Source organism: Nelumbo lutea, chromosome 4, assembly GCF_056320005.1.
Source record: "Nelumbo lutea isolate HS-2025 chromosome 4, American lotus-T2T, whole genome shotgun sequence".
NCBI lineage: Eukaryota > Viridiplantae > Streptophyta > Magnoliopsida > Proteales > Nelumbonaceae > Nelumbo > Nelumbo lutea.
Window position 1 is genome coordinate 100,880,699 of NC_142687.1, and position 14,047 is coordinate 100,894,745.

Here is a 14,047-nt window from a genome sequence, read left to right on the forward strand (position 1 = left end):
AAGACAGGTACATGACTCTTCTTGAAGTTTGTTTGCAACAATGTAGAGACCAAGCCAGGACTGGACTCTTCCCAAAGTTTGTCTCTCTCATGGTTTTTCTTTTAACTTAAGGACAAGATGGATATTTCGTCCTTTCTGTCACGATTTAATGACGACGATTATTTAAAACAATAGTTAAATAGTAAGGGTAAAGTTAGTAAATTTGCTAAATAGCAATGATAATTTAAGAAATTTGCCCATTTTGTGTGAGATTTTTAACGAAAGTGTATTTTTGTTTTAAAATGGTTAATGTTTTATGACATCACATTCACTTTTTTTGCCATTATTTTTCAAATAGCATCGCATTGCACGTGTAATCATAAAAAACCCGTTTACTTTAATCACAAAACTAGAGAATGACCTCGTACTAAGTATGAGGTAACTAAATGTATGCATAATTTAGTTTGAAGTTTACTATTTAGTTATCAAAAATTAAATTACAAAAAAACTAATACGGGTCTTGCATCTTTGTAATTGATAATTTATTCTAGCCTATTTTATTTGAAACCCACTATTAGTTTTTGTTTTTTTTAATTTGATTTAAGATATTAAATGAGATGTTATTGGTAAAAAACAACCCACTTTATTTGGTATTTATTATTTATCTAATAAACCTATTTAGAGTTATTTATTTTTAAAAGTTAAATTAGGTTGCTTCCTAAAAGTTAAATCGAGTTTGTAATTAATAAATTATTTTCTTTTTAAAAAAATCATTTAAAAACAAATGTGGGTTTATGGCAATGTTTTAATGAGTCCCACCATTTGTATTTAATGGACTATGGATAAACACGTGTATAGCTTTACAAAAAAATGAGAAGGCCACATGTCTGAGTGGTGGGGGGCTATAGCCTGGTAGTGGGTTGTGGGCATTCACAACACACGTGCCTTGGAATGGTGGGTAGGGTACCCGTGCAAATTGCCTTACCCATTCCCAAACCCACCTATGTATCTCTTCTTCATGCTTATAATGTGACTTGAACCCAAATCAATTAATAATAGCGCCAAATCTTGTAACACTATTTTAAGCCATTAAGCCATCTCACTTTTTTGTGTTATTTAATGAAATAAAATAAATTGTATTAACTTTTCTGTTCATCAAAACAATCAATACATGTATATGATTAACAATTCCAAATGAAAATTAAAAGGAATAATATTTAAAGTTAGCATTTTACAACTAAATGAAATAAACAATCTATCGAATCCAAATTTACATAAAATAATGATTTTAATCCCAATAAATTTATACAAATAAAATATTAATAATAGAATAATTATCTTACTACTTAAAATTTATAAATCTGTGCATGATATATATAATGAGTTCATATTCATGCATCCCGAGCATCGGGTATCGGATACCCTAAAGTCAAAACTCAAACTCATCTCAAACCCTATAGGGTTTTGATAAACGGGTCCTATTAAGGTCTATACGGGTCGGATACCAAAAAATTCCCACAAAATTGTCATCCCTACAAGTGCCCCACCACTCATATACACGATTGTTAAGACTGTGTTTAGTTGCAATGCAAATAAATTTGTACTAATGCAAAACTATGGCAATGCAAATGATTTGAGTGTCAAATTTTAGCTTATTTTGTTTGATTGCATACAAATGGAGTCAATTAAAACATGAAGCAGAATAAAGCAAAACCTGAAATAAAATTAAACTAGAATTTGCATTTTCTTCGTTTGCACTCCCATGCATTTATTCTAGTGCGAATAAAATTTGCATAGCAACCAAACACACCCTAAATGACGTCAAGAACCAATAGTGGATCCATATTGAGACCCTTTACCATGAGCCGCTGGCCTTTGCATTTGATTAAATCAATACCCGAGCGTCAAATCGGATTCTTGTTGCTGTTGGACTTCTCTGTACCGTAACCCCTGTTTATTTTTCAAGCAATGGCTGCAGCAAGGGTCGATGATAGCAGTTTTGAGGACGATCAGCTGGCATCGATGTCTGTAGATGACATCGCTAGGGCTTCTCGGCTTCTGGACAACGAGATTCGGATTCTCAAGGTAAGGAATTTTTTATCTTTCATTTCTTTTTAAGTTTAATTTTTAGGGTTTCGTTCAATCTCATTTTCTTCTGGTTTGATCTTTACTTGTTTTGTTTAAAATGGAAGGAGGAGTTACAGAGAACGAATCTTGAGCTTGAATCCTTCAAGGAGAAGATCAAAGAGAACCAAGAGAAGATCAAGCTTAACAAACAGCTTCCTTACCTTGTTGGGAACATCGTTGAGGTCAGTAGGTGCCTGTATATCAAGCTCTCCATGTATTTTTCCTTTTTCTTTTTATTTTGAGTTTCTTTTTCTGTAATAAAATAAAATTTATTAATTATTGATAAAAAAATAAAATTTATTAAAAGAAAAAAAAGTTGCAGAGGGGAGTGGCCAGAAGTCAATAGAGAGAAAAGAGAAAAGTAACATTACTTCAAGACTCAACACAAGCACTCCAAGTCATCCTAGCCTCCAAAAAAACCAGCAGAAACCAGAACCCACATAAACGCCACAAAACAAAAGCCCCACAACAGCAAAAGACCCCAAAAGCAGCCTAGAAACAAAAAATCAAGGCTCAGGCCAACAAAGACAAGAACCACATCAAGACCCCGCCATTATGCATCTAATCTCGAAAACAACCAAAAACCACAACAATCTCGCAAGCTACAACGTTTGATCTGCTATAATACTAATGCCTTCTTACGGTTTTCTTGATCTTCAACAACTTGTTTTTTTTACAATCCTAAATAGGCTTCCTTTTAGTCTGGTGAAAGCCTTTGAAACCAACATATTTCTATGTTTTTTTGTCTTTTAAGTCTTCTATTTCCTGCAACAATCTTCCTGGATTCCAACGGGCAAGAAAAGTTCTCATTGATCCTTTCAGCTCTAGAACTCTGTTTTTCTCAAAAAACTAAGCATCAACCAATGCTGTAGTTCTTTCATTATCAACTTCTACTGGTCTACTTATACTCAAGTCATTATAACTCTCGACAGTCAAAGGTGGATGTGTTTGAAGATCTCCATTATTCTCCCTTACAACCATCTTGTATTGTTCCTTCAACTCTTTAAACATCTTCTTCGTGAAAGATTCACCTCCCAACACAAGCAAACCTAGGGCTTTACCAACCTCCGCTGCTTGATCAGCCACTTTGTTTAAATCAAAAGTCCTATCAATATAGTGTGTTTCGTCCAAATAAACCTCCTCAGTTGCCTCACTTAACTTCTCACCTTCGTCAGAAAGAGTCATCACCTTCCTGCGTTTTTTCTTCTTCTGTTAAAGGTCTTGTTTGATAAGGTCTCTTAAGTAAACCTTAGAACCATAATCAGCCAACAAAAAAACCTTTATTTCTTTTCCTTTCTGTCTCTCCAATTTCTTCTACAGATTCAAGGCCAATTGTAACAGGGTGGGTCCCCTCTTCCAAAGTTTCCTCTATCACTTTTGGTTTTGCACCGCCCTTGGTAAATACCTTTGATTCTACCTTCCACCTCTGGAATCCTCCCCTCTGAGTTAAGTGACAGATCCTCACTAGAGCTTGGGGCATCTGCAGTCCTTTCCTCCTCTTCAACAGGATTCATACAATCATGCCTCCAGACTGGTTCAAAACCTCCATTCGTAGTGATTGCCTCCTTCCCTTTTTCAGGTTGTGATTCTTTAGATTCCTTCCCCTCTTTAATTTTGAGCAAAAAACGAATCACTGGCACCTACCTCCTTTGATCCCTTTTAACCAATATGGTTAAGAGCGATGTCATCAAGAAGTTCTTTTTCTGCCCCTAACACTGGTGTCGAGGCTTCCATCAGGTTGACTGGTTGATGCAGTGCTGAAATTGCTCCAAAACCTCCCTCAATGAGGTGAATGACGTGGTAAATGATTGGGTAGTAGACTAATGATGTGGTTTATTCATCAAAAAAGAAAAAAATGATGTGGTTTCCACGTGTCAAGGTATTCAAATAGATGCGTGGGCTGGAAAGATGTCACATGAGCTGGTCCTATTGGGCTGTAGAGAGCTTTGGAATTTGTATCATTTTCATATGAGGGGCTCATATTCATTTAATTGTCACGAGTTGATTTTGCTATGTTTCGGATTATGTACTAAGCTGGAGCTCTCTGATGGGTATGATGATAAAAGCCATGAATTAAACATAGGGTGGAAAAAAACATAGAGTGAAATATTGGAACTATGACAATTATAAAAAAAATGGCACCATGGCAAATTTTAATTTACTGCATTACTTCTTTCCTCAAACTGTCAGTTCCTGCTGGGTGTGAATGTAGTTATTTGTCCAAAAATACCTGCTCTGGGAGTTTCTTAAACACCCAAGTAAAATTGTTTGTTCGCAACTAAATGATGTTTCTATTCCTGTTCCAGCTTGTGAATGATTTTTCATCATTTGGAGCAACTCGTCTTTTGGGAAACTTTAGCAAGCATTATTCATATATTAGGTGCTTAGGTTAAGAAACCAGAACACAATTTATTCAACTTGCTTTTCTATTTAATTTATATTCTCTTTTTGGGTTTGGATATCCTGAATCTGAATCATCATGCATCAATTCACTCTATTGTTTAGCTTGGAAGCCTTGGATGTGCCTTCTGCAGTGGCTTCTGATGCTTGTCTATTGTTCTTTTTAGATTTTGGAGATGAACCCAGAAGAGGATGCAGAGGAAGATGGTGCCAATGTTGATTTGGACTCACAAAGGAAGGGGAAATGTGTTGTGTTAAAAACATCTACTCGTCAGGTAAGCTAGTATTCTTGCACTCTTTACATGATTGGATCCTTTCTGCAACCTATCATCCAATGACCATTCATGTCCATGCTCCTGTTTTTTTTTGTCATTGGATAGGATTTTTAAGAATGATGGAATGTGCATGGTTAGAGATAGTTTCTCTATGTGCATAGACCAGTAGACCACCAATGACTGCACCAGTGAGGATTGACTTGGTAGAAGTTGAAGAATCTAAGAGAGCAAAGGGTAAGAAATAATGCAGAACATAGTTTTCAAGGCGTCAAGGCGAAGGTTTTTTTTTTTTTTTGCTTATTGGTTTAGGTTTTGAAATCATTGAGGGTTCAATCAAGGATCAAAATTTTGATACGATACGCCCCGTATATTGGGCGTATTGTATTGTATCTTTGGGGTTCCAATACACCTGTTTATAGGTGTTTTTGAGAACCCATTTTTTTTTAAATAATATATATATATATATATATATATATATATATATATATATATAAAATGAAATTGAAAACCAAAAATGAAAGGGGACAGTATTATTATAAGTACTGACACACCTTTGCTGATACACAAAGGTGTATCGATACTTTGAACCATGGGTTAAATACAACAGTTAGCAATGTTTGTGTTGATTAAACCCTAACAAATAAGAAAATAATAAAAATAAATTAGTATATAAACACATAAAATGAATATTATAGTTTAATAATGTCTATTTTATAATTATAATGTCAAAAAATAAAAAATATAAAAGTATTTTATAAAACAGTACAGAAAACTGCTTGGCGATTGAGCGAGGTGAGCCTCCAAGGGTGCTTTGTCGCCTAGGCGTTGCCTTGACAACTATGATGCAGAACCAATTGTTGAGGGAAGGAAATTGAACCTATTTCTTCCTTTAGATCTATATGTGCCTTCTAGTGGTTGTCATGATGGATCAATAATTATAGTTTCACAAATATGATCTGTTCATCAAATCCAAGTCCAGTAAATGTCTGAATTGCTTGGAAGGTCCACAGCATTAAGTCCACTCCAGTAAGCACAAGAATTTTACTGTCAACTCATGTGGATCCAATGTGATATTGTGCAACGGTTCACTCCCCATCAAATATTTTCAAGATTCTTATAGTCAAATCTTTTCAAAATTTGATTGGATCCTCAACGTCAAGATTTGCTAAATATATGAAGGATTTAGAAGATTTATTTTCTAGCAAGTATTTTTTAATTTTTTGACAAGGTAAAGTATTGCATTAATAATCAAAACACAAGGATTAGGCCATGACTCCTCAACCTGTACACCAGATTATGCAGCTTTGTTAGCAAGATATTAACAAAAAAGCAGTATGTCTATAAAAAAATTGGCTATAATTCAGGCCTTCAAATTCCCTATGCCCAGAGGACAAAGAATACAGCTTTACTTTGATTTTTCCCAATAAATCAAGGATTGAAGAGAATTCTTTAAAACCTTGGCATGTATTTTTGATAAATCTTTAAAACCTTGGCATTCCTCTCCCATATACACAAAAACACTGCTATTGGAATTAGATTCCACCAAACTTTGCCCTTGTTGTTGATGCCCTCTAGCAGCCAAAAGATTGCATGGACCGTGGGGAGCATCCAACCCACCCAAAGGTATCAAGAACAGTATAAAAAAAAAATTCTGGCCACAAATTGACAATGCAAAAATATATGGTTTATAGATTCTTTTAATAAAAAGACAGCCCACCTGATCAAGCTGGACGATCAGTCCTTTATGGTCCCTTTCTTATTTTTTTTATCAAAATAATATAAATTATATTAATAAAAAACAGGATTACATACAACACTCCGGGGAGAGATAGAATGACTTAACTCTCCCCAAGAGAACAAGAAAAAGATTACAAATTAACCCAAAACATTTGATCCCTTCTCACTCCCTGCTTTGCCAATGTATCTGCAAAGGCATTTGCAGTTCTCTTCACCCAATGAAATTGAACTTCCAACCCCCTGGATAACCACTTAACCTCCCTTCTCTCATTGGCATATTTCCAGAGTCCACTGTCCTTCCCTAACCAGTTCAAAACCAGCTTTGAGTCTCCTTCAACAACTAGCTTTTGAATATTCAGCTCCTTTGCCTTCCTTAAACCTTCCATTAAAGTGTAGATCTCAGCTCTAAGAGAGTCACCAACCCCCATGCGACCTGAGTACATTGTGACCACCTTCCCATTTTCATCTTGGAAGATACCTCCAACTTCTGAAGGTCCTGGATTGCCCTCACTACTACCATTAAAGTTTAATTTTATAAAACCAGAAGTTGGTGGTGATTGATGAGGACACGCAGTTGAATGAGCTGTTTCAGAATTTGCCACCTTCTTCCCATACTTCTTTTACTGAGAAAGTTTGGACAATGCTATTGGCAGGTTGCACCAAAGACTTAAAAAAAGAAGCATAGGAAAAATTCTGAAGACTTAAATGGATGTCAAGGAACATGTCAATCCAAGTGGGATGGGTTAGGAGATCTGCCAACAGTTTGGAAGATAGCTTAGCAAAGCAAGGGGTTCAAAGAACACATGTTTTGGGAACATTTGTAATTCTGTCTCGGGTCAGCTTACTAAAGCTGGCTTCTTTCACAACTTCTTGTTGTATCCTAAAGTTTTCTAATTAATGAAATCTTTTTAGAGTTATTGATCAAAAAAAAAAAAAAAGAAGCATATGAAAAAATACCAAAGGAAGGTAAGGTCCAATATCATCCCATTCAAAATCTGGATTAGATGCAAAACATTCCCAAGTTCTGAATCCCTAAGGTCTCTTCTAAGATCAACATCCCAATTGAACCCAAAGTTTGACTCAGAAGGGAACAAAAAAATTAGACACAAGTTTCCCTTTATACTGGGAAGGAGAAAGTAAAAAAGGGAAATTGATCTTTGAAAGGCACATCTCTGATCTCCCACCCAAAGATGCTCCCAGAACCTCACTTGGTTCCCAAAACAAAGATCATACCTAATGTACTGTAGAAAGGAGGAAAGAATGGCATGTATGCGGAGGTTGGAAGATTGGAAGATTAGAAGAAACTAGTAATCTCCAACAATCCATCACAACTAGTATGTGGAGGTTTAATAGCTTTATTGCGGATTGTGAGTTGAAGAAAATTCCACTTTTACATGTGGCTTACCCACCTGGACTTTGTGAACAAAGTAAGATTTGGTGGAATCAGGAATTGGGGGGAATAAAGTGGAAAGGGGTAAGGATTCACAAGGAATTGTAAAGGCTAAGATCTAAAATAAAAGAGTGGAATAGCGATCAATTTGGAAGAATTGAGGAACAAAAAGTGAGTCTAACTTCTAGTATAGAAGAGCTGGATGAGAAAGAATCTCAAAATGGTTTGCCTGAGAATGATAGAGAATAGAGTAGACAATTGAAAAAAGACCTGGAAGAGGTACTTTGAGAGAGGAAATAAGTTGGAGGCAAAAATCAAGGCACAAGTGGATTAAGGAAGGTGATGGAAATACTAAGTTTGTTCATTATGTGACTAATAGGAGGAGGAGAAAGACTTCTGTGTCTAAGTCAGAGATTGGAGGGGAGGTGTTCACTAATCAAGAGGGTATTGCCAGGAGGTTTGTGAACCACTTTAAATCGATTATAATAGACCCCTGAATGAAAGGAGAGAAAATAAGGGATAGATTGGCCAATACCGGATGAAGAGAAGATGAGGTGGCTGGAAAGGAAGTTCGAGGAAGAAGAGATTAAACACGCGGTGATCCTAGTGGATAAATTGAAATCTCCATGCCTAGATGGATTCACTATAGCATTTTATCAAGATTGCTGCGAGGTCATTAAAGATGACCTGTGTGATGTATTTAAGGAGTTTGTGATAAGTACTTAGTTAGTTGAGGCATTAATGCTACTTTTTTGGCGCTAATCTCAAAGAAATATGATGCAATCCATCCTAAAGACTTCAGACCGATTAGCTTGGTGACAAGTATTTATAAAATTCTGGCAAAGGTTCTTTCCTTGAGGATTAAAGAACCCTCCCCTCCATCATTAGTCAGGCACAAGGGGCTTTCATTCGAGGACGACAAATAGTTGATTAGATATTGATTTCAAATGAATGTGTGGAGGAGATGAAGAGATCCAAGCAAAGAGGCTTTGTTTGTAAGCTAGACCTTGAGAAAGCTTATGATTTGGTGGACTAGTAGTTTCTAATGGAGGTTTTGAGGAAGTGTAGGTTTGGGGAAAGGTGGAGTAATTGGATGGTTGGATGTGTTAGCAATTGTCATTATTCCATCCTGGTAAATGGGGGGGGGTAAGGGATTTTTTTCCAGCTGGTAGGGGTTTATGACAAGGGGATCCTCTATCACCTTTCCTCTTTACCTTGGTAGCCGCTGTTCGTAGTTGTATTATCATTAGAGCTGATAGTGAAGGGATGGGAGATCCATCATATGGATGGCCGAACCCTGCAGGAAGGTTGGGCGAAATTTCAAAAATGTCTTTACCACCATCCGGGAATCCTATTCCCAATTTAGAAAGTTGCATTTTCAAGGTTCGTTCTTGTAACCAAATCGGACCAAATATGAAACCAAGATTAGGGAGGGATATACCTGATATGGAATCCACGTAAAAAGCTCCTCCCAACGTAGGTGTTCATGCTCAAAGAGTGTACCAAATCCTCCATTCACTGAAGATGACACAACTTAGGATGAGTCAGGATCAACAAGTAGTTCTTCACCAAGAACTTGTGATTCTTCAACAAGAATCGAATGGGTTAGTGAGCACAACTTCAAAATTGTTTATTCTAGCAAGAAACAATATCAAGATCAAATTTTGATCAGATCCAAGAATTGGAGATCGAACAGGGTAGGGCGGCAATAGCAGGAGGAAAAAGAACTGAAGGCAAGATCAGTTTAACCAAGTTGTCTTCTGTAATGTCTGTGTTTTTTGTGTGTCTTTTTCAGGTTCGCCATGCTCTCTATTTATGGCCTTAAAGAGACAACCTCCTAATCTGATTAGGAGTCTCCTGATCCAAATCTTTATTTGGATATGGATTCTTTAAGTGATAAGGATAATCCCTTATCTTATATACAGTTCAAGATCAACTTATTCCTAATCAAATTAGGAGTTCCCTGATCCAAATCTTTATTTGGATCTGTACTCTTTAAGTGGATAAGAGTTATCCTCTTACCCTTATCGCTGATCCAAGCCCAGATCCACCCCAATTTAATTAATCTAATTAACCTAGTGCGAAATAGGCTTTAGGCCCATTAAGCTTTCAAGTTCACTTCCTTTTAATGCTGGTTAGCTTTGCTCTCTTTGTATGGCATGGGACCCTAACATTGATCTACACATCAGCCACATGGGTTCAGCCTAGCCTCTGTTACAAGGCTTGGCCGAATTCACTGCTGAATACAGTGAACCCCTAAGTCCATCACTATGGGCTCTTACAATAAATGACATGATGTACATTATGCTGATTGGAGCTAAGGGCATACATTGTCTAACAGATAGGGAAGAGCTAAGGGCATATAAAGCCTTTTGGGTAACCTACATATGGGGAACGAAATATTACGCCCTAGTTTTATTTAGGTCAAACCAAAGTGGCTCCCACTGGCTTTCTTAAAGCTAGATTTAAATGGGCCCTAAAACGGGGCTAGGGTTCCGCATGGTTCCTCTTGGGTAGGAAGCTGATGTGGGGCCCATCAAACAGGGAGATCATCCAATGATCTTATGGACACCATGGCAATGATGTGCATTCAGCCATGGTGTGTGAAAGAGCCACTATCGAATTAATCATGGGCCAAGTACTCATGGCCCATGTACGTAGCACATCACACATCCATACATCACGTGCATGAAACAATTTGATCAAATCAATTAAAATATCTGTAAAACCCTTAATTAATTAGATTAAATCATTATCAACCCAACAAAGCCCATAATGTTATCATATAACATTATCTATGTACATGGGCTGTATTGCAAAAAGCAGTTCGGCCCATGTAGCTAAGTCAGGGCTGATTCAGTTTTATCATATTATAACTAGGTTTTTATAGAGGTGGGCTGAATTAAAACTTGAAGTGGGCCATCAACCCTCTGGCCTAAATCGAATTAGGGTCAGAAAAATCAACCCCATCGAACCAACAATTCGGTCCAACCACTTTGGACCAAATCTGGTACAAATTGGCCCAAGTTTTGGTGTTCAGTTCAAGATTAAATTCAAGAATGATATGAAAACTAAATTAATTCAAGATAACCAAATTATCAAGAAAATGAAATCAAAGGGTTGCACTGTGATTTTCTTGGACATCTTGCAAACCTGCAAAGAACAGTTAATCGCAGATTGCAGAATTGACATATGCAAAATCGCAGATTGCAGAATCGACATATGCAAAATCGCAGATCGCAGAACTTCTTTTTCGCAAAATCTTCTTCTCCTTTGTTGCGCACTCCAGCAATCTCCAGATGGAAATAAAATAGAAAAACCTAATTTTTCTCTTATTACATCACATCAAATTCCTATACAAGTTGTCTAAAAATAAAAAAAATTATTTACAGACCAAATTGAATAGAAAAGAAATAGCAGGGTGTGCCAATCTTGGCACAAAAAATATTCGATATCCATCACATGTGCAACACAAGAATTCAAGAAACATTCACCGAACAATTCTATAAATATAACAGAATAATAAAGATTTATTTTCCAGATCATCCGCTCATAATCTGGGAACCAATTCCCAGAAAAAAACGCTAACTACGCAAATTAGGTAGAATGCCTTCTGCCCATTTGCGCAGATCCAAATCTGATCTAATTTGGTTCGTCTTGAACTTGGCTGGCTCTAATACCACTGAAGGGATGGGAGATCCATCATATGGATGGCCGAACCCTGCAGGAAGGTTGGGCGAAATTTCAAAAATTTCTTTACCCCCATCCGAGAATCCTATTCCCAATTTAGAAAATTGCATTTTCAAGGTTCGTTTTTGTAACCAAATCGGACCAAATCTGAAACCAAGATTAGGGAGGTATATACCTAATACGGAATCCACGTAAAAAGATCCTCCCAACGTAGGTGTTCACGCCTAAAGAGTGTACCAAATCCTCCCTCCACTGAAGATGACACAACTTAGGATGATGCAGGATCAACAGGTAGTTCTTCACCAAGAACTTGTGATTCTTCAGCAAGAATCGAATGGGTTAGTGAGAACAACTTCAAAATTGTTTCTTCTAGCAAGAAACAATATCAAGATCAAGTTTTGATTAGATCCAAGAATTGGAGATCGAACATGGTAGGGCGGCAAGAGCAGGAAGAAAAAGAATTGAAGGCAAGATCAGTCTAACTAAGTTGTCTTCTGTAATGTCTGTGTTTTCAGTGTGTCTTTTTCAGGTCCGCCCTGCTCTCTATTTATAGCCTTAAAGAGACAACCTCCTAATCTGATTAGGAGTCTCCTGATCCAAATTTTTATTTGGATATAGATTCTTTAAGTGATAAGGATAATCCCTTATCTTATATATAGTTCAAGATCAACTTATTCCTAATCAAATTAGGAGTTCCCTGATCCAAATCTTTATTTGGATCTGGACTCTTTAAGTGGATAAGAGTTATCCTCTTATCCTTATCTGTTGATCCAAGCCTAGATCCACCCTAATTTAATTAATCCAATTAACCTAGTTCGAAATGGGCTTTAGGCCCATTAAGCTTTCAGGCTCACTTCCTTTTAATGCTGGTTAGCGTTGCTCTCTTTGTATGGCGTGGGACTCTAACGTTGATCTACACATCAGCCACATGGGTTCAGCCTAGCCTCTGTTACAAGGCCTGGCCGAATTCGCTGTTGAATACTGTGAACCCCCTGAGTCCATCACTATGGGTTCTTAATGGGCCCAACATTTATACTAAATGATCTTTGGGTCCAGCCATCTTATGAAGGCCCAAGGACTGTGGGAAGATGCAAGATTACTTCGTCAGGTATAACCCTCAATGGTCTTATACTTAACCTCTCAACCCTTAATGATCAAACACTACCTGACAAGAGATGACCTCTCCCTCGGCTGCAAGGTACAGTGCTACACTTTCTACTCACATGGATCCTAGGAAATAAAACATTTTGCAAACAATTTGTGAAACCTTAATATATAAATGTATCTCTGTATAAATATATCTTGTAAAACCAAATTTCAAACACATTTGAAATCCATTGTCGACATTTTTGGTTTCCATCAGAGAGTGCATTTTCCTAATCATTCACTTTGTCCGACAAAGAGACTTATCCTGTCACTATGATTACTCACTCAGGTGAATTCTCAGACTGTCCCAACATACCCAGGTTTTGACCCCTTCTAAGGATCTCACTGATTGGCATATCAAAGACAGTCCAATCCGACACCTAGTGCTGTATCATAATCGAGTCTAGGGGTCAGGTGTAACATTTTAGTTTTGCCCATTAATTTTCAAGATGCAGGGCAATACTGGAATTTTGGTCTGGTTCAGGGTTTCAAGAAAACCCACACTACATGTACCTTAGGTCTCACCCTGACAGCTGAGACAAGCCACCCCAACCAACTTGGCAGTACATCAGTGTCAACCTTGGCAAGATAAATCTCCCCAAATCTATCAAACGGCTGTGAAGATTCTAAACTAACACGAGTCTCATATGTGTCCAGTTTGAGTGTACTATATCCTCTTGGGCTATGTCCTATTTAGGGCTTCCGTTAGGGGCAAATCCTAGGGAGAGTAGGTTTTGGACTCCAGTCATAGAGAAATCTGAAAGAGGTTAGCTTTGTGGAAAAAGAATTATATCTCATTGGGTGGAAGGATCACCTTGAGAAGAGCTACCCTCACGAATCTACCTACCTACTACCTCTTTGTCTTTAGGATACCACCTAGGGAAGCAAAGAAATTAGAAAAATTGATGAGAGACTTTGTTTGGGAATCCGGGGGGGGGGGGGTAGAAAAGATCATTTAATCAGATGGGAGATTAGGCCTAAGAAATGTGGTAAAAAAGAATTTGGCACTGTTAGGGAAGTGGTTGTGGAGGTGGTCTTTGGAGCGAGAGAGGCTTTGGCATGAAGTGGTGTTCATGGGTGTGTAGAGAACGGGTGGGATGCTGGTGCATCAAGGAGGGCTAATATGGCAAATCCATGTAAGGCAATTCACAAACTTCTCCCACAGTTCATCAATTATGTCAGGTATGATGTTGGTTCCTGTAATTTTGTTCGGTTTTGGAAAGACACTTAGGCAGGTAATCTTCCTTTTAATGACCTCTTTTTGTCCTTGTTCTCCGTTTCTTTGCATAAAAATGAGGTGATT

General features: G+C 37.4%; 1 protein-coding gene across 1 annotated transcript in view; it reads left to right on the forward strand.

Moving 5' to 3' along the window:
- Nucleotides 1-1,826: 1,826 nt before the first annotated feature.
- LOC148862213 (26S proteasome regulatory subunit 6A homolog) overlaps nucleotides 1,827-14,047 on the forward strand; it is a 39,145-nt gene continuing 26,924 nt past the window's right edge. The window contains exons 1-3 of the mRNA XM_088985489.1: nucleotides 1,827-2,064; nucleotides 2,172-2,288; nucleotides 4,674-4,781. Of these exons, the coding sequence (XP_088841615.1) occupies nucleotides 1,948-2,064; nucleotides 2,172-2,288; nucleotides 4,674-4,781 (342 nt within the window). The 5' untranslated portion in view covers nucleotides 1,827-1,947. The remainder of the gene's footprint in view (nucleotides 2,065-2,171; nucleotides 2,289-4,673; nucleotides 4,782-14,047) is intronic.